The 21,006-nt window shown below is 39.6% G+C and overlaps 1 protein-coding gene across 1 annotated transcript; it reads left to right on the plus strand.

Annotated features, from left to right (window-relative positions):
* The first annotated feature begins 4,764 nt into the window (after window positions 1-4,764).
* Window positions 4,765-14,507, plus strand: LOC149828258 (cation/H(+) antiporter 15-like). Its single transcript, XM_090018139.1, has 4 exons — window positions 4,765-4,950; window positions 6,617-7,142; window positions 11,782-12,260; window positions 13,194-14,507. The coding sequence occupies exons 1-4, from the start codon at window positions 4,765-4,767 to the stop codon at window positions 14,505-14,507; spliced, it is 2,505 nt and encodes an 834-aa protein (XP_089874265.1).
* The last annotated feature ends 6,499 nt before the right edge of the window (window positions 14,508-21,006 follow it).

The following is a 21,006-nucleotide window of genomic DNA, read 5'->3' on the forward strand; positions in this document are numbered from 1 at the left end:
GGCTGTGTGCCTGTGAGACACTCACTGTATGTGAAAAACTTTTCAAAGTAAAAAAAAAAAAATAGAATTTGGACTCTAAACCTACTGAGCCAAGTTAAAACTGGCTCATTTAGGAAAAAAAAACACATTGTGTCAAAGTTTAATAGATGGAATTTCAACCGTAAAATTAAATTTATTGCTTGTAAGCCAAGTACTTCAAACATCTATACTCTATGATATAAAATATATGTAAAACATATTTTACTACTAAATAACAAGTCTATACGAGCCAAGCTGAGCTAAATACTAGCTTGCTGTTCGTTTTTGGCTTGCCTAGCCTATTTCACGAGTTAAATGAGCTCCAAGGCACTCACGTGGCTGCTATTTTCTAGGTGCCAATGGGTCGGTTTTGGTTCAGATCCAGCTGGAATCAGACCTGGCCCCAATTTTAGGTATGGATCCAATCAGACCCACTATAAAAGAAATCATTTCCGGACCCGATAAGAACTACATGAAACAGATCTGGGTCATACCCAGTAAAATACTATTTTTTTTTATCATTTTTACATTGAAACTATGCCTCGGACCTGAGTCTTAATCGGGTTGTCTTATTTATCACCATACCTGAAACCCTATAGGGTTTGGTATGGGTTGGATCAGGGTAAATCTGACCCGTTGACACCCCTATTATTTTGATGCACTTATGGCCATATGATCTACCATAGCTGAAAATCCACATCAAATGACTTTTATTCTCTTCTTGTTTTGAAAAGATTAGAGCAAGAGAAAGACGGTTTGTATTGTGGGAAGGTCATCCCTTTTGATTAGGTGATATTCTTTTACTTTCACTTTTTTATTTGCTTTGATGTTTCTCTATTGTGGTGATTTGTGGGTAGACATTGTGCATGCCCCTTTGTAACCATTATTTATATCACATAGTGGAGTTGTTGTTGGGTTGCTCTCAACCCCGTAATTTTTACCTTTCATTTTGAGAGAGTTTTTCACGTTAAAATTGATGTGTGCTTCTCTCTTATTTTATTCTTTATTTTTCTTTATTATCTTTTGCTCTTGTGAATCAAAGTATATATATTTTTGTGGTATCTCTTGGATGATAAGGATTTTATTTTGGAGCTTGGGTGGAAGGAGTTATTCTATTTGTTATGTGCAAGACATAGAAATATTCTTTTTCTAGGTACTTTGTTGCCATCACCTCCATTTGAAAAGTGGTTGCATTCGGTTTGCACTTCTTTTTCCCAACACCCACCTCTATCTCGGCCAGTGACCTCAATTTCTTCATCTCCTGGCATGAATTTTTAACCCAGAGACCACAACACACATTGGATTTTGTGTCCAGAAAGTACCAACGCGTGCTGCGTTCTGACCACCAACGGCCAACTGCAGATAATTGGGCGCAGGGGATGGTGGTTCGCCAACCCTGAACATGGAGCTCAGGGAAGGCACATGCTGGTGCACCGGACGGAAATATACGGAGGGTCCGTGTGGAGGACTCCCCTCTCAACGGAGAAGCCTCTCCTCTCAACCGATCGCCGTCGTGTCCTAGTCTCGCAGTAGCCCGTGCCGGTGTCATGTTCCCACCTGTTCTGCTGCGTGCTGGCAACACAATTGAATCTGCCCTGAGATTAACTATCAAGATTGAGATGCACTTATTAAAAAAAAATAGATTGCCCTCTTTAAATACAAAGAGTCCAGAGCAACCTAATTGAATCCGCAAAAATTAAAGATTTATACAAAAATAAAAATCTAAGCTTCGCACTATTCTAACAATCAGACTGTCGTCCACCGCTGATCGCACGTAGATCAATGATGAGCTGCTAAAAAGTATTTTTTTAATTTAGCATACTAATGGCAGTGCTAATTATCTTAATCTGGACGATATCGTATAAACCACAAAAAAGAGAAAGAAAGAAAGGAAGAAAGAGGAAAATATTCCAAATGAGTATAAATAAGAAGGGTTTTGAACAAACGATGACAGTCATGGTTGATGGAACAATGATATAATATTCAGAGAGCTTCGTTTAATTTTATTTATAAGCAACTTCAATGTGAGATTTGTAAGGTTTACAAGAATGGATCTGGTATAACTTGAGCCAGGTCCTGCTGTGAACAAAGATGACTCGTATCAAGAATCTGCCGTTGGATGCTCCACATCACGTGCTTATTTAAGATAGTGAGAAAGGAATTCATGTGGTCGTAGCGTACTCCAAGGAGCAAGGAATGCACACCAAGGTACAGGGACACGTTTTTGGACACGTTCATATCCAAATATAGCTATTGTCCAAAGGTGGTAAACAAAGATCCTTGTTGAACCGTTCCAACCAACCATGAAGACAATTTTATGGTGTGGCCTAATTTTTGTTTTTTTAAAGAATTCTGTTATGAAAGAAGGTACTGTTAAGCATAAAATACGGGTTTGGTTCGAGCCACAAACTAACCTCACCTTCCTCAAATTATTCACGTACAAAATTATCATAGCTAGTGAATCCACTACAAGAAATCAGTCCTTTATTGGTGCTAATTTAGCGTCATTAAAAGTCTGCCTAGCACCAGCAGTTTCGCCAATAAAAGTGTGACTAGTAATATATTTACTGGCACTAATACATAATGCCAGTGAATGAGTTTTTATTGGAGTCAAAATAGTGCCAGGGGAAAAGCTATTTTTGGGGCTAAAAAAACAACAATAAAATGAATTTTCTGGTGCTAAAATAGCGCTAGAAAAATTGACTTTTCTAGCACTAAAAAGTTTCGAAAAATATGTTTTTTCTGTCGCTAAACTAGCACCATAAACAATGCATTTTGTGGAAATAAAAAAGTGCCAGAAAAATGCCTTTTCTGGCACTTTCAGCGTAAAAAAAAGCCTTTTTTGGTGCCCTTTTTTTTGCCAATGATATCATTTATAAATGTATAGTTGAAAGAATGCTAGAAAGAAGAGTAGCTTAAAAAGTTCCTCTACAAGGTAAACTTACAATTACTAGCGCTAATGCATAGTGCCAGTGAATGAGTTTTATTGGCATTAAAATAGCAAGAGGAAAAAAGCCATTTCTAGCACTAAAAGGCAACAATAAAATGACTTTTCTGATGCTAAAATAGCGTTAGAAAATTTGACTTTTTTGGTGTTAAAAAAGTTCCAAAAAACATGTTTTTTCTGTGGAAGTAAAAAAGTGCTAGAAAATGCCCTTTTTACGCTAAAATACATCCAAAAAAAAAAAGACCTATGCAACACACCATAAATGTGATTCGCGGGTTTTGTTTAGTGGGAACCAACTTTTGGATAATCCAAATCCGACATGTGTAGAAGTTTTCCTGCGATAAAAAAAACAATGACCATAAAGGCCTTGATTTTTATTTTACTCGTAAAAACATGTTTTTTCATCAAAAAAATATGATCCAAGAGTCGATTCCTACTAAATGGAGCACATGAGGTTAGATTATATCAAAACAACTCACATCATGATACTCAAACTAGATCGTAGGTACAATCTATTATACCAAATATAAACCCAATATATAGGAAAACACAAAAAAGTAATGTGGGATGCACGTCTAGAATCCATCTACGAGAATTAGCACGATCATTGACTGCCACTAATTGTCTGGGAGGAAAAATGTCTGATGGTGATCGTGTCCGACTAACAGTGAACAAAATATTCGTCTTTTGTTACAGGTTACTTATATATATAGTTAATGATAGGGTGCTCCCTAAGCACCTACTCCCAGCAAATAAAAACATCAAATTTTAAAATTTTGAGTTTTTTTTGTGGATCAGACCCTACAGATATGATCTAAAATTAGTATTTATGACATACATGCCAGTTTTTTATGATCTTCAAAATCAACGGCTCACAATGTACCAAAATATAATGACTTAAAAAATCTTATTTTTATGTAAAAAAACATGGTTCCTATCAAAAGAACCACGTTAATTAAGTGCATCTATAACGTCTTATTGAGAAGATGCAACCTGCAAGTATGATTTCTAGTAGGTGCCACCGGAGCACCGTAGAATGGTGTGTTGTCAAACACCCTTCATGTCCCACAACAGCAGATGCATTTGTGCATAAAGGGGATTTAGCGGCATTCTTTACCGGCACTAAAGTTCCTTCAGTTATAATATATTATAACTAGCTCATGGAAACACCTTATTTTGATGCAAAAACAGTGTGTGCCCTTGATCGCCTCGAACAATGGCATCCACTGTTACGTGAGCATTTTGTCCACTGTTAGCAGATGAACATTTGCCACTGATCGGTGCACCGATCAGTGATGGGCACCATTTTTCCGCCCAACACATTAGCGGTGGTTGTGACCACTAATGCTCTCAATCTCATGCTCCACTTCTATTTGTCCGTGCATCGAACCATTGAGTGTCACTATATATATATATATATATATATATATATATATATATAGAGAGAGAGAGAGAGAGAGAGAGAGAGAGGATGGAAAAAGTGGCCAACCAAGTATTTTGGCTATATTTTTTGCATGGTTGCCCTAGAATGGTGGAAGAAGGCGAAAACACCACCTGTAACGGTCAACAAGCTTGTCAACCATAACGACCAAAAGAGAAGCCTTGCAACCTTTGCTGATCCACACACCCACCAGATGAAAAATTTACGGTTACACACACGAGATGTTAACGGGTAGTCTCCCTTTCTTGGCAACTCCACTTGCCTTCTTAAACATATTTCTTCTCTTTCTTCTTGCCCCGTTTGCATCCCCGTTCTCCCCTCTCTCCTTCTTGCCCCTCTTGAGAGAGAGAGAGAATCCATGACAGACCAAACATGCAATGGCGACGCAACAGTCATCAGCGACGGGTTGTGGTTAGGCGATAACCCGCTGAACTCCACCTTCCCTCTCCTGTGCTTGCAGCTGTCGATTGTGACCCTGATCAGCCATGCCTTGCAACTCCTTCTCAAACCCTTCAAGCTCGCCCGAGTTTCTTTAAACATCATGGTACGCAGTGCTCTCTCTCTCTCCTTCAAGTTGGCCCGAGTTTTTTAAACATCATGGTATGCAGTTCTCTCTCTCTTTCTCTCTCTCTCTCTCTCTCTCTCTCTCTCTCTCTCAGGAGGCCTAAGGCCCTGAACTATTATAACCTCAATAGAGGAGAGGCGCTAAGTGGTATACTTTTGACGCTTCTAAAATCGCCTTCTAGAACCACACATACAGTTTTTTTTGTTGATAAAACCTTACAAATATAATCCTTAGCAGAAAGCAAGTTTTGGTTCGTGTAATTAGGACATACATGTAGGTTTTATAAGATCTTCAAGTATCAACGATTCACAATGTTCCAAATATTTCATGGTTCGAAAATATATCCAAAAAAATTAAACATGATTCAGTGTAATTCCTATCAAACAAAGTATGTTGAATGCATCCATATGGTCTTACTGAAAAGACGTAACCTCTTATGAGTCTTGGCCCTTTTATTTGGAGGAGGGGCAGTACACTGGGTCTCCCTCTTTAATAAGAGCCAGGATAAGGTGCCATCACATGGCACACTTTGAAGTGTGTTTCTGCACATGATGCCCTCCAACTTTGGCCAGTCTGTCAGTTGTGCAGCCCAAAATTACATGGCACACTTTGAGTGTGGCTCTGCACCACCTGATGCCCTCCATCTTTGGCTGACAGCCCAAAATCTTATGAAGGGCAGCCAAGTGCAGAGCCACACTCAAAGTGTGCCATGTGATGGCACCTGATCCTGCCTCCTTTAATAAGGGGGCTGCCCCTTTTTTTTATAGGGCAGCCATACGTGGTGGTTTCCACCTAGATGGTCAGAACACTCTCCTTAAGTACGCTGCCCAAACATTTGATCTGCTTCCAACCTCTACCCATGATTTCTAGCAGGTGGAAGTGGGTGCTCTCGGAGCACCATAACGCCCTATTATTACTAATAACTCGTAATGATAAGGTGCTCGAGGAGACCTATACCCATTTACTGGAAATGACTATATTTTATGATTGTTTTGGCTTTTTGTTGATCAAAACTTTACACATATAATCTATATAAATTTCTCAGTAAAAAACAAATTTTGGGTCATGTTGGGCTTTTAAGATTTTTTTTTGAGAGAATGGTTTTTAAGATCTTATAAGTATCAACAACTTAGAATATACCAAAATTTTATTGTTAAGAAAATATATTTTTACATGGTCTAAGATATTACTCCTCTCTCTCTCTATATATATATAGTAAATAATAATTGAGCCGGAAATCATAGGTTCAAGCTGGATCGACACAATCTGACAACATAGATGTGTTGGACATGGCATGTTTGCTTTTTGCTAAGGAGCAGATCTTGGATAAAGGTTTTCTAACATAAGAACATGATTTTTTAAGTTATGAAATTTTGGAACATCATGGGCTGTTGTTTGTTGAAGATCTTAACGAACCTACTTACATTTCACAGTCACCTGATTTAAAATAACCAAAACCCATTTCTGAGTAGACAAATCATGTGGATCACAGCCTAACAAATTATGAAAATGCAAAGAGGTGATTTCTACTCGATAGTTTCGTGCCTTTATTAGTACCAAATATATTAATTGGTTCCTGAAAACAGTCTGTACATTCAATTCAACTTGCAGAAGTTGGAAAATTGGTGCTTAATACTAACAATAGTGTGTGAATTATGGTGGAAAGACTGGCCTGCTTCTTGGTCCCACAGTTCTTGGTCGTGTCTCACCTGATTTGATGAATGATCTCTTCCCCCCCAAAAGCGATGTCATACTGTCGACAGCAGGAAATGTTGGTATCATATACTGGTTCTTCCTGATGGGGATGCAACTAAATGTTGGGTCAGTGATAAAGAGGGTCGATAAGAAGTCCATGGTATTGGCAGTGGCTGGGCTTTCCTCAGCTTACATAATAGCATTTGGCAGCAGTTTTGCACTGGACTTGGTTGTCCCCAAGAGCATGAAATGTAAAAGGAAACCCCTCTTCGTTGCGACATACATTGGAATTCCTGCTGTTAGTGTGTTAGCAAGCACTGTGGTGCAGCACAAGCTCCTCGAGACAGGGTTCGCTAGGCTTGCCATAACTACAGCGGTCAGCACCCAACTCATACTGGTGGTGGTGATGAATTTCATTCTTTCAGCAGCACCGGTGCCAGGGCATCCATTGGTTCCCATCTGGAAAGTGATCTCTGGTATTCTACTCCCCTTGTTTTATTTTCTTAATTTTCCGTCTTAGGCCAAGGGAAAAAATTCCCCATCACTGACAGCACCCTGGCAGGCCTCCAGTTGGTAAGACCCTTGAGCAATGTTGTCAGTATGGGCCTGAATCGGCCGATACGATAAGTATCGGCAGAAAATCGATATGGTACTAACCTGAATCTATCGGTTATTTTTTAATAAATGTAAAAAATGCTTAAAATTAAATTTTATTTTATTTTAATGATTTTAACAAGTGTCACGACGTTCTGATTGACACAAAATATATTTTAATTATTTTTAGCTGATTCAGAACGATTCATTTGAGAATCGGTATTGGCAGATTCACTTGAATCATTGGGCCAAAAGATTCAGGGCTGATACAGATACTGTCAACATTGCACCTGCAGGCCCCTCCTGCTGACAAAGGAGTACAGTTGACTTCGACCTTGCAGCAAGAGATGCCATCTCCCGTGGGTTTTGAATAGGGGTGTCAATGGGGTCGGGTTTGGTTCGGACCCGGCTGGAATCAGACTTGGATCAGATTTTTGGGCATGGTATCGGGTCCGGACTCAGGTCTAATTGGGTCTACTATAAGAAAAACTATACCCAGACCCGATAAGAACTACATGAACCAAACTTGGACCATACCTGGTAAAACCATATTTTTTTTATCATTTTTACATTGAACGGGTCTTAATCGAAACTCAGGTTGGGTCCAAGTCTGGTATAAAATTTCACAAACTATACCCAGGTCCATGTATTAATCAAACCTTGTCTGAACCCGGGTCTTAATCATGTATTCTTATTTATCACCATACCTAGACTAGGGTTTGGTTTAGGTCGGGTCGGGGTAAACCAGGCCAGTTTGACACCCCTAGTTTTTAACTCATGGCATCCTTTTTAGTTTGGTGACGCTCATGAGTAGGCTCTAATCACTCCTTTATGTCATTCTTATCGGCATACCTCATTTTGGAGAGGGTGGTGTATGTTCCGCCCCGATGATTCACTGAATCCCACGTCTGTGTTCGGGGCTTTGAATGAGCACCACGTATACAAGCACATGGGGCTCGTATTCCCGTGTATGTTGACATAACTTTGCATCAGACTCTGGTGTTGTTGCAAAGACTTAAGTACCCTTTATTGCTATTCTCATAAAGTGATGGTTTGAGAAAATGATAAAAATGCCCTTCATTCAAAAAAGAAAAACAAACAGTTCAAAAAAAGGACAAACATGTCCTCCATCCAGAAAGTCGAGGATGATGTTGACTCTTCAAAGTCTTTTTCTTCTTTCTCCATTCAAAAAAAGGACAAACATGTCCTCCATCCAGAAAGTCGAGGATGATGTTGACTCTTCAAAGTCTTCTTCTTCTTTCTCCGTTAAAAAAAAGGACAAACATGTCCTCAATCCAGAAAGTCGAGGATGACGTTGACTCTTCAAAGTCTTCTTCTTTTTTCTCCGTAAAACACTGTAAAACCCTCTCTCTCTCTAGAGAAGAAATCAAGGGAGGCAAAGAGTTGTCCATGGAGATGGCCATGAACATCAACCCTCTCACTCTCTCCCTCCCTTCTATTTATGCTTCTGTGCACATCCAGCAGAAGATCCTACATTGCTCCATCAAGCACCGACTGACCTGCACATTGACTGTTGTGGAGCCTGATTCAGAGTTTTTACCCTTACAGGAGGAGGGTTTGGGGGCTCATCCCAGCGTGGGTAGCATCATTGAACTAAATGAGTTGTAGATCATGATTCAGAGTTTTTACCCTTACAGGAGAAGGGTATGGGGGCTCCTCCCAGCGTGGGTAACGTCATTCAACTTGAAGAGTTGTGGAGTATGATTTCGAGTTTTTACCCTTACAAAAAGGGGGGTCTGAGGGCTCCTCCCAGCGTGGGTAGCATCATTCAACTTGAAGAGTTATGGAGTCTGATTCAGAGTTTTTACCCTTACAGAAGGGGGGTCTGAGGGCTCCTTCCAGCGTGGGTAGCATCATTCAACTTGATGAGTTGTGGATTTTGATTTAGAGTTTTTGCCCTTATAGGAGGAGGGTTTGGGGGCTCCTCCCAACGTGGATAGCATCATTCAACTTGATTCGTTGTGGAGCCTGATTCAAAGTTTTTGCACCAATGGAGGAGAGGGTACTTAAGCCTGATTCACTCTCTCTCTCCTTTCTATTTTTGCTTCTGTGCACATCCAGCAGAAGATCCTATATTGCTCCATCAAGAACCGACTGACCTGCACATTGACTGTTGTGGAGCCTGATTCAGAGTTTTTACCCTTACAGGAGGAGGGTTTGGGGGCTCATCCCAGCGTGGGTAGCATCATTCAACTAAATGAGTTGTAGATCCTGATTCAGAGTTTTTACCTTTACAGGAGAGGGGTCTGGGGCCTCCTCCCAGCGTGGGTAGCATCATTCAACTTAAAGAGTTGTGGAGTCTGATTTAGAGTTTTTACCCTTACAGAAAGGGGGGTCTGAGGGCTCCTCCCAGCGTGGGTAGCATCATTCAACTTGATGAGTTGTGGAGCTTGATTTAAAGTTTTTGCCCTTATAGGAGGAGGGTTTGGGGGCTCCTCCCAGCGTGGGTAGCATCGTTCAACTTGATTCGTTGTGGAGCCTGATTTAAAGTTTTTGCCCTTATAGGAGGGGGGTTCGGGGGCTCCCCCCCGGCATGGGTCCCGGGTGTCGTGGTAAAAAAATGCACAAGGTGTCGTGGTGAGAAAGACATATGTTTGTTCCAAGCAAGATTGGAAGAAATCAATGAAAAATCCAACAGGGAGCATGCTAGAATCAAGATTTGGATGTCAAGCGAGAATGGTGTTGTGCAACTCAAATAATACAAAATAATAAGGGTCTAGTTTTTAGTTAAAATAGGGAATAAAATGACAATAGAAATTACTTAAAATTTACATAAATAAACTAGACTCAATAACGAAGACACCACTTTTTACAGATTTGGAATATGACCTCCGGTTAGGGAGATATGACCCTGACAAGTTGGTCCTAATTCGGATAGCGATTTACTGCGATTTGCTTACTGAATAACACTATAAGTTGCTATAGCGATTTGCGGAAGACACTACAAATCGCTATAGTGAGATCCAAAAACACTATAAATCACTATAGCGATTTGCGGAAGACACTACAAATCACTGTTGAAAAGCTGGATAACACTATAAATCGTTGCGAGGCTTGTTGGAGACCTGAAAAATACTACAAATCGTTGTAGAAAAGCCCGATAACACTACAAATCGCTGTTGGGATCCGCGCCGGGGGGGAGCCCCCGGACCCCCTCCTGTAAGGGCAAAAACTCTAAATCAGGCTCCACAACTCATCAAGTTGAATGATGTTACCCACACTGGGAGGAGCCCTCAGACTCCCCTTCTGTAAGGGTAAAAGCTCTGAATCAGACTCCATAACTCTTCAAGTTGAACGATGCTACAGTCAGTGTGCAGGTCAGTCGGTGTTTGATGGAGCAATGTAGGATCGTCTGTTGGATGTGCACCGAAGTAGAGAGAGAAGGGAGAGAGAGTGAGAGGGTTGATGTTCATGGCCTTCTCCAGGGAGAACTCTTTGCCTCCCTTGATTTCTTCTCTAGAGAGAGAAAGAGGGTTTTACAGTGTTTTACGAAGAAAGAAGAAGAAGACTTTGAAGAGTCAACATCATCATCGACTTTCTGGATGGAGGACATGTTTGTCCTTTTTTTGAACAGAGAAAGAAGAAGAAGACTTTGAAGAGTCAACATCATCCTCGACTTTCTGGATGGAGGACATGTTTGTCTTTTTTTTGAACGGAGAAAGAAGAAGAAGACTTTGAAGAGTCAACATCATCCTCGACTTTCTGGATGGAGGACATGTTTGTCCTTTTTTTGAACTATTTGTTTTTTCTTTTTTGAATGAGAGGGTTGATGTTCATGGCCTCCTCCAGGGGAGATTTCTTTCTCGGATAATCCTACAGTGCAGAGACTGAGTCTTAAATAATCATCTTCGGGGCACTTAAGTCTTTACAACCACTCCTTTTCAAGAATCGTCATTTTTTTTTTGCACCAATGGAGGAGAGGGTACTTAAGTCTTTGCAATCGCATCAAACTCCAACGCTAATTAATGCTGAGAAACATGGGGATACGAGACGCACATGCTTACATACGTGGTGCTCTTTGGGACCCCCGAATATGAGATGTAGCTAACTGCCCTGTTCGGGGGGGGGACATATAACCTGCTTCGCTCATTTTGGGATATTATTGAAAAAGTTGTTAATTTTGATCAAAACTAACCTTATAGATGTGATCTACATGACCCATTTAGTGAATTGGCATTTTTAATAAGAAAGGCAAATATTCTCATTTTGTAAATACTTTTCAACAAAAACAAGTGAATTGGCATTTGAATTGCCAAAATCCGACCTGTGGGATTTTCCTGTGATTCAAAAATCATCTGTAAAACTGGCAATTTTTCGAATTTAAAAGATCACATCTAATTTAAAAAAAGGCACAATTAAGGACAAAATCCTATTAAATTAACCATACTGAATCCATCTATGCATGAGAGAGAGAGAGAGCCATTTATGTAATTTTTTTTTCAACCTATTATAACACCAAACTAACAGCAGTTTTTTCACTGTATTGCCTCACTCTACCAGCCTTCATCTTCACAGCTTTGACGTTTTCGTTTGCTCGTCTTGTTGTTGACCGAATAAAAAATGAAGTGAATGAGCTCAACATTTGCTTTGTCCTAGTTGGGGTGGCGTCGGCCGCTGCTCTCACAGACATCCTTGGGCTGCATGTAACAACAGGTGCTTTCATTTCTGGTCTGTTCATGCCCAGTGGCCTGCTCGCTAATGCATTCATCAAGAAGATGGAGGATATCGTTACACTGTTTCTGCCGCTGCTCCTCGCAATGGTTGGCCAAAACATCGACCTCGCCCAAATGTTCAGCGAGTCATGTGGTTGGAACTTACTGTTATTGATCTGTATCACTTATGCTGGGAAGGTGCTGGTTATTGCATTGATAGCTCACAGCTACAACTTTTCATTCACAGAGGGATGCCTGACTGGTACTCTCTTGACCTCAAAGGGAGTTATTGATGCCCTATTGTTGGGCTGGGCTTCATCTAATATGGTTAGTGTCACTGCCGCTTGTCAATCTACCACCACTACTAGGGTGTTAACGGGTCGAATGTTATCTGACATCTGACTTAGGGGTGTCAATGAGCACCTGACCCGAACCCAAACCCTATAGGCTCAGGGTATGAATAAGAAGACCTGATTAAGACTCGAGTTCGGACCCGAAGGTCCGATTTATACATGGACCTAGGTATAGTTTATGAAATTTTATGTCAGACCCGGACCTGACCCGAGTTCTGATTAAGACCCACAAAATTTTAATGTAAAAATGCTAAAAAAATATGGTTTTACCGGGTATGGTCCGGGTCTGGTTCATGTAGTTCTTATCAGATCTGGGTCTGTTTTTTCTTATAGTGGGTCCAATTAGACCTAGGTTCGGACCCGATACCATACGCAAAAATCGGGTCCAGGTTCCACCTGGGTCTGAACCAAACCTGACCCGTTGACACCCCTAATCTGACTGGAATCCATTTCTGATTAGTCAGATTCGGTTAAAAAAAAAAACAGAATCTGATTAATAATTGAACTCATGATTTGGTTGAAGATTTCATAACCGCGTGAATCCAATGGATATATCGGATTCTGACAAATATCTGAATCCGATTACATGTATTTAACATGTAATTGTTAGAAATGGTTTTTATGTATGATCTTGCCTAGATGAATCCATCATATAGGCAGCCAAAGATGGAGGGCAGCCAAGTGCAGAGGCACACTCAAAATGTGCCATGTGATGGCACATGATCCTGGCTCGTTTTGAACCGGTGACATCCTTTCAACTTGGTGACACTCACAAGCCAACCCTACCAGAAAAAGCAGGAGCCCTTGTGGGCTTCCTTCCTGACAAAAGATTTTTACCACTTGTAAACAGGGCCTTAGTGGTCACGAACAATCCACAACACTGATGATGCACCTGACATTCCTGCAGGTTGATAAAATGGAAGATCAATCTCATGTGATCTTGGTGTTCGGGATTGTGGTGAATAACTTCTTAATCAGCTTCATCATAAGTTTGGTGCACAAGCCTACTCCTGAACGATCTCACACCAGCTGCAAAGCGATCCAACATGTGAGATCGGATGCACCATTCAGCATCCTTGCTTGCCTCTACGACCACCAAATGATCCCTTCTCTCATCAGCCTGCTCGAGGCCACTCAAGCCACCCCAAAATCCCCCATCAAACTCTCTGCTCTTCACCTCATCCACACCACCACCCGCGATGTCAGCATGATCTATGAAACGTCGCTTTGCAGCAGTTCCGTCACCGACGAGAACATCCCGATCCGCATTGCCTTCAGGAACCACCGCTGGTTGAACGGGAACATCTTCATTCAACACTTCACAAGAATGTCACCATACTCCACCATGCATGAGGACGTCTGCAACCTCTCCGTAGGGAGCTCCTCCGCGTTCATAATCATTCCCTTTCATAAAGAACTCTCCGACCTGCAGGCGGAATCCAACAACAAGCTCTTGCGAGGAGTGAACCAAAACATACTTGCCAGCGCTCCCTGCTCGGTCGGCATCCTTGTCAACCAGGGGCTGATACGAACCTGCACCAACGCGTTCCAGCACGTGGCTGTCCTGTTCTTCGGCGGCCCAGATGATAGGGAGGCGCTCGCTTATGCAACAAGGATGGCAAAGAAAGATGACACCAACCTCAGTGTGGTGCGCTTCCTACCTCTTTCCCAAATCAAGCGCAATTCTGCAACTGCTACCGGCCACATCAAGCTGGTAGAGGACCACAATATATCCCCCCTCATGGAAAATAATAGAGAGAGAGTGGTTGATGACTACTGCATTAGCCTCTTCCAAATGGAGATGGCTGGGAAGAAGTCAGTATCATACACAGAGAAATGGGTTCGCAATGGGGCAGAAACAGTTAACATCTTACAGTCATTGAATCAGGTTCATGACCTATTCATAGTAGGGAGGCATCACAAGACGGGTAATTCCACAATGATGTCAGGAATGGAAGATTGGAACGAGTATCCTGAGTTGGGATTGATAGGAGATTTCTTGGCATCACCTGATTTTGCAGCAATGTCAGTGTTGGTGGTGCAGCAGCATGTGTGGAGGACGGATGTGCATGATCAGGCCTCCAATTTAAAGGCAGAGAGAAGAAAACAATCTGATGGTAGCTTACTACAGGATTCATTGCAAAGTAATCAAACCTATCCTGGACAACCTGCAGGTGAAAAGGATCTTGGCTGGCACTGGAACCTACAAGCTGGTTTTTGATAGCTGTCGACCATTCCGGCCACCGGTATGGTCCGGGACCATGCAACGCTCTCACACATTGGATATTGGATCTTATTTTCCCACCAGATTTTTGTCATGCCCAAGATTCAGAATTGAGATAATTAGGTGCAATGTGATTGCACACTTTAAGTGTGCTGCTGCACCTGATCATCACCCATCATCTGCCGTTGGGCCCCATAGCTGACAGAGTGTGGGCCATCAGGTGCAGCATCACATTTTCGTGTGCAATCGCATTGAACCTGATCCTCCCTCCAAAATTTGAGCCAATATACTATCGCTGTCAGAGAGCTGTGCAGTAAGCTTTTGGCATTTGTCTCTAGAAGTTTTTTGCCGTATCTTATCTCCCCGAAGGAGACGGACATGCAGTGCTTCTCCTTGAGAAAAATCCAGTTGAAACAGGTCATTCTCTTTCTCCCATTAAGCCTGTGCCTGAGAGTTCGGGGGGAAGATGTGAAAGTCGAGAAGAAACGAAGTGCAGATGTTAGACATCAATACCAAGTGACTCGCTGATTTGCAATATTTTTGTAGATCATGGTGTAAATCTGGATTCTTAGGCCTTGAGTTCTTCTAGCTTCAAAGCTAATTATTAAGCTTTATGATTAGACCTTTTTGTAAATAACATTTTTCTTTCGTTCGAAAAGATGATTAATTTTGAGGCATGGAAGAGGGAAAATCACCCTTTTCTCTCTCTTTGTTATCTTTTTTTTAATGAAAAAATACACAGATAAACCTAGCTGTTTGAATTAATTTCTTGAATTTATCAAGTGTAAGATTGGGAATAGGTGTTGTGTTTGAAAGGCAGAGAAAGCTAACACTCATGTAATAAACTAGTGGATTTAACAGAGTGTGTATATATATATATATATATATATATATTAGTCTTGTTTTAGAGGGAGTGGATTATATTAGTCACGAATCAATAAATGCTTTAAGTATGCATCTAGATCCCAGCAACCTGTTCATTCAAACTTAGTAATCGTGGAAAACACTATGCAGCATAATTTTTTTTTTAATTTATAACCCGAAGAAACCTCACCCTGCACAAAGACCTGTTCGTGCTGGCTTAGCCTGCCATACCTATTATCGCTGTGCCGAAAGCATAAAACTCTGAGGCTAGGACCCCTGCCCCCGGGGCATATGCTATGCATTGGCTGGCACAGATCAATGCCTATGAGAATTGAATCTTGACTGCTGGTCTAGCAGCCAAGGCTCCACCCCACTACGCCAACACCCCCTTGGGACTAATATATATGCAGCTTAAGAAGACGAAAATGATGATCAATGATCGATTAACATCGTACAGCAGAATTGATGAACAATGATCGATTAGTAAAAATGTTAGAGCCACATGAAAATGAGAGAACAAATTTTAATACACACGGTTTTACGTGGTTCGGTTAAGGTGGCCTAAGTCTACAAATTATTTCTTTCTAAACAACTTTGAGAGAGGTTTCCTTGCATTATATACCAGTTACATCATTGACCATTTATCTTGAGAGCATAAAAGCTTGTTTAGGACTTGTTTGGATTAAATTGATGAGATTGAAGCTGACTTTGAGTCTCTTTAGATGGTTTCACCAAATGAATCCTATTCTCTTGAGGCTCTTTATGAAACAAAGTTTATTGTAAATGATCCTTACCAAGATAAGGTTTAACAAACTTATTTGGTCAGTTCCCATAAAGATCGACCTCTCTCCCCCAACCGTCCCCCCCCCCCCAAAAAAAAAAAAATTAAAAATAAAATAAAGAATTGCATATGGTATAGAGATAGTTCTAGCAAGCTTCCTAACAAAGGCAGGAAGGGCAATCTTGAGGCTAGCAGACCTGACACAATCCAACTACAAAACGAGATAATGTGATTCTTCCAACTATGTTTAGTATTATACATGTAATCCTATCCTAAATCTTAAATATTATAAAAGCAGAAGGGTAATAGGTGGCTAAAATTAGATGCTACTTTTGATAAATTGACATCCTTGCCATGGTTTTAAACAATGTCATTAAAAATTTGTTTACCCTTCTTTACATAATTAAAAGAAAAAGTCATACTTACATGGCATTTTATAATTTTTCAAATACTGGAGTTAGCGTATATAACTCTCTCTCCCCACTAAAATATCTCCTTAAATGACTCCTCTCTCTCCTTTCTCATTAGCCATAAAAAAAGTTATTTATGGAATTGGCCAGCCCCATGCATAAAGTTTTGAACAAAATGTGTTTAAAATGCATAAATTTATATATATGTTTATTCATCTTATTTATCATAAAAAATTAACACAATATAGGCCCGCCCATATGGATGAGCCATTATGCTCTAATTTATATATATTGAACCACATAAAAGGGCATTTATTTTCTTCATGTTATTTAGTTGTATATTTAAAAATAAATTATAATGTGATTTAAACATATAGATATTTGCATGTCTTCATTTATTTATTTCTCATGAAATTATTAATATAAACATGATTTATCTAGGCCCGACCATGTGGGTGAGCCGTTAAATATCTAGTGATCATAATGGTGATTGTAACTCTTAAATCCACTTCAAAAATCTTATTTTCAATACCAAAATAGAAAAAACAACTGTCACCATTACTATTCGCAACCCAAAAATAGTGCCACCAGAGATAAGACTCCAAATGCCCTTGACACTGTCCAAGCTAAGTAAATAATCAACATCGCTATAGCTAGCTAGCTATAACTGCCCCTACCACTCCAACTCTAAATATTTTTGTCATTATAATTTATAAATGTTTATAATGGGTTCTTGACTTCTACTGGTATCTACAGTAGAAATAACAAAAAATTAAGTTTTATTATTTAGCAAAGTTAAAAACTAATAAGAAATAATAATAATAAATCATCACAGGAAAAGACAAGTCTTCTCTAAAAATAAATTGAGTCTCCCCCATCTATCATTTATTTGTAAGTGAGATGTCTTGATTTTAATAGGCTTTCTAGTTTTGATAGGCTCCAATTCAAATAGGCTCACAATGTTTTTTTAAGGAAAAATATTTCATTTCAAATAAGAAGTATTACAACAAGCAGTGAACCGCAGGTCCTGCAAAGAAGAAAAATTCAGATCAGCCCATTTAAATTTACATCGATCATTAGGCTCCTGGATTGTGGCCTTGGCAATGAAGGTGTGGTGTGGTGTTGGCTTTCTTCCATATGCATTCTTTGGTTGTATTGCAGCCAGATGCCATAGAATAAGGACAAAATAACGCTAGGCAAGATGAACTTTTGTCCTTGAAATGAGAGATGCGAGGCTATTATGACCTCTCTTAGATTGTTTGGTGTATTCCATTGTGGAGGTAACCGATTGCCAAACCATTTTTAAACATTTGCTCATGAATTCACATTCTCATAAAAGATGCAATAATGATTATGTTGATCCGTTAGAGATCATCGTGGCCATGTTTCACGAAGGATCTCATTCGTTAAAGAGAGAGGTGGGCCCACTCTCTCCTTAATGAGTGAAACCATCCCGTTGAGGGCCTTATCCAGAATAAATTACACTTCATTCAAAATAAGTTCATGTCATGAAACAGTTTTCATTTTTCATGGGGGGTTATCGGCTACCCAGGAAGGAGTAAGACTCTAGCATAACCTCTCTTATTTAAGCAAAAGAAGGCTTACTCACTGGTAATATACAAAGAAGATGAGTGAGAGCGCAAACCCCTCCTGAAGCAGGCCGTATACAATCCTCACACACATCTGCACCGATCTTTTCAGTGGTATCACAACTAGGTTTAGGAGGTGTGCACATGACCATCACTGCATTGACATTCACCGGATCAACTGTTATTGGAAAATCAAATGCTCAAAAATAGGTCACTATTTTTTGTTTAGACATATCAGACTGGTCGGCAGATTCTGACCACCCCTATTCCTATTTGCAAACAACAAGGAAAACAAACCTTCAACTCGGGTCTGCCCATGATAGTAAATAAAAAAAAGAGATTTTTTCCAGCTTTATTTTGATTTGAGGAAAAACCCTGCAAGGAAAACACTCATCCATTCTTTTTGAGAATTACAAAAAAAAAATAAGGGGCAAACCTTGAATAGGGGTCTACGTCGACTCTCTAGAAGCTAGAGAGTGAAATCAGTATATATATATATATATATATATATATATATATATATATATAATTGTTTTCATCTCGATTAGACAATTTTTTTAAGAAGGTCGCAACTATCGGGCAACCTCGTTACACACAAAAAAAAGACATAGAACACAGACCTCGTTTGGGGTCTACGACATACATTAGAGGGTTTCCTAAAAAAATAAAAATTAAAATAAAATAAAAAAATGAAGGGGGGGGGGGGATACAGTGGGTCACCAGAATCAGGCGACCTCTGTTCTTAAAAAAAACAAAGAAAAAACATACCTATTTTTTTCTTTTTCACCACTCTTGCCTAACCTTGTTTTGGCAAACCGAACGACGTGCCTCTTGCAAGCTGATTATTTTTTTCGATGATTCATCGACAAACTGAATGGCATGCCTCTCGTTGTTTGATTATTTTTTTCAACGATTCACTAGCAGACTGAACGATCTGTCTCTTTTTTTTTCGACGACAACCATGATAAGGCGATCAAACCATTTGACATAGATCGACTGCAGAAAAAAAAAACATCGACATAGATGGACCTTTTTTCAATGAATGATCGATGGTTTTTCTCATCGACTGAAACAATAAAAAAAATGTGAAGAAGCTTCTAAAGTTTTCAAGAAAGCCGATTTTTATACTCTTTTACAGGTAACATTATGCTACTGCCCCTAGTCATTTCCAAAAATTTTGGTCGCTGTCAAGTAATATTACCATTTGATCGAGGTCTTTTTCATTATTCTCGATCAAGTCCCTGAACGATTAATTAAATTACATTTTTGTCCCTACACATTTACATTAATGCTTGTTATGTCTGATTGTAATTTAATTACTGTATTGCCCCTACTTTTAGTTTAATTACCTTTTCTATTCCTTTGTTATAAAATTACAACAATACCTTTACTCTTTTATGTATTTTACTTTTGTGTCACTAAATTATAGCAGAAGTCCTCATTTTTTTGGTAATTTCAAAATAAGACCCACACTCAAAAAATAATTTCTAAAATAGGGCCAGTTTTTTGATTTTTGTAGAAAACCCTTTGTTTTTTAAGGGATCATTTTTTGCAGTATTGTCCTCTGACTTTTTTGAAATTATAAAAAAGTGCTTGGAGTTTTGCATATTGGCTCATTTTTATTGAAAATCAAGAACTTGATTGCCATATTTTTTTTAGTATTTGCATAACATAATAAGTTTGATATCATGAATTTGCTGATTATGAACACGATATTTTATGAGTTCGTGTCTAATATTCTCTTACTAATCTACTTGTTGAATGTTGGACTTATACTTATCATGCTTTGCTATTTTAAAATAACAAAAAACAGAAAAATGATAAGTAGGGTTTGTGCCACTAAACTAGCAAAAACTGATAAACTTAATGACATAAACTTTCATATTTGAAAGAGGAGGATTTCTCTTGTTCTAACTTTGGAGGGCATCGAGAATGCCCTTACTACTGAAATGAGCGACCCTGGTACTACAGCTACTGACGAGGTCAAAGCCTCGTATTTAAAATACAAAAGGGACAACATGTTGGCCAGAACCATCATGTTAACTTATATGGACGATGATCTAATTAGGGTATTTGAAGATTACCCTACAACTAAGTTCATGTTTGAAGCCATTTCAAAAAAATATGACACTACTTTTGAAACACACATACAATTACTATTAGAATAATACAATTCATATCGTATGCAGAAAAATGATAATGTTGTTGACCATGTCAATAAAATGCTTGTTATGGCCAAGGATCTGACAATTATTAGGAATGTGATTCCTCACCGAATGCAGATTTTCACCATTCTGCATAGTCTACCATCCTTTTAGAAGATGGTACAAACAACTCTTAAGTTAAATTCAAAAAAACTAACCTTGGTGGAGCTTCCTGCTCAACTGAAAATTGATCAACAACATATGCAACAAGATAGGAAAAGCGGATTAGACTTCGCTAAAGCTACTTTCTCTCGCAGCTATAGCCCTTCTAGACGCCCACAATTTAAGAAGAAATATTTTAAAGGCAATGACAAATTTGATAGGAAGAAAGGTCCAACATTCTGCAAGCCGTAGGCAACGGCCTCACATGTGAAGTGCTTCAAGTGTGGAAAACCTGGGCATTTCAAAAGAGATTGCAGGAGCCGGTCAAACAACATTGGTAGGAACAACAAAGATAGCCAACAAAAGGAGAGGTGAGATATAATCTACGTGACATCGGAATGCTCCTTTGTGGACCAAGCTCTTTCTGGTTGGTGGGTGGATTCTAGGGCAACATGGCATATAGCAATGACTAAAGAAGGGATGGTCGACATGATCAACTATAAACTTGGTGAACATCGGGTGTACATGGGCAACAACACTTACTCT

Source organism: Nuphar pumila, chromosome 9 (genome assembly GCF_984573655.1).
Source record: "Nuphar pumila chromosome 9, dmNupPumi1.hap1.1, whole genome shotgun sequence".
Lineage (NCBI taxonomy): Eukaryota > Viridiplantae > Streptophyta > Magnoliopsida > Nymphaeales > Nymphaeaceae > Nuphar > Nuphar pumila.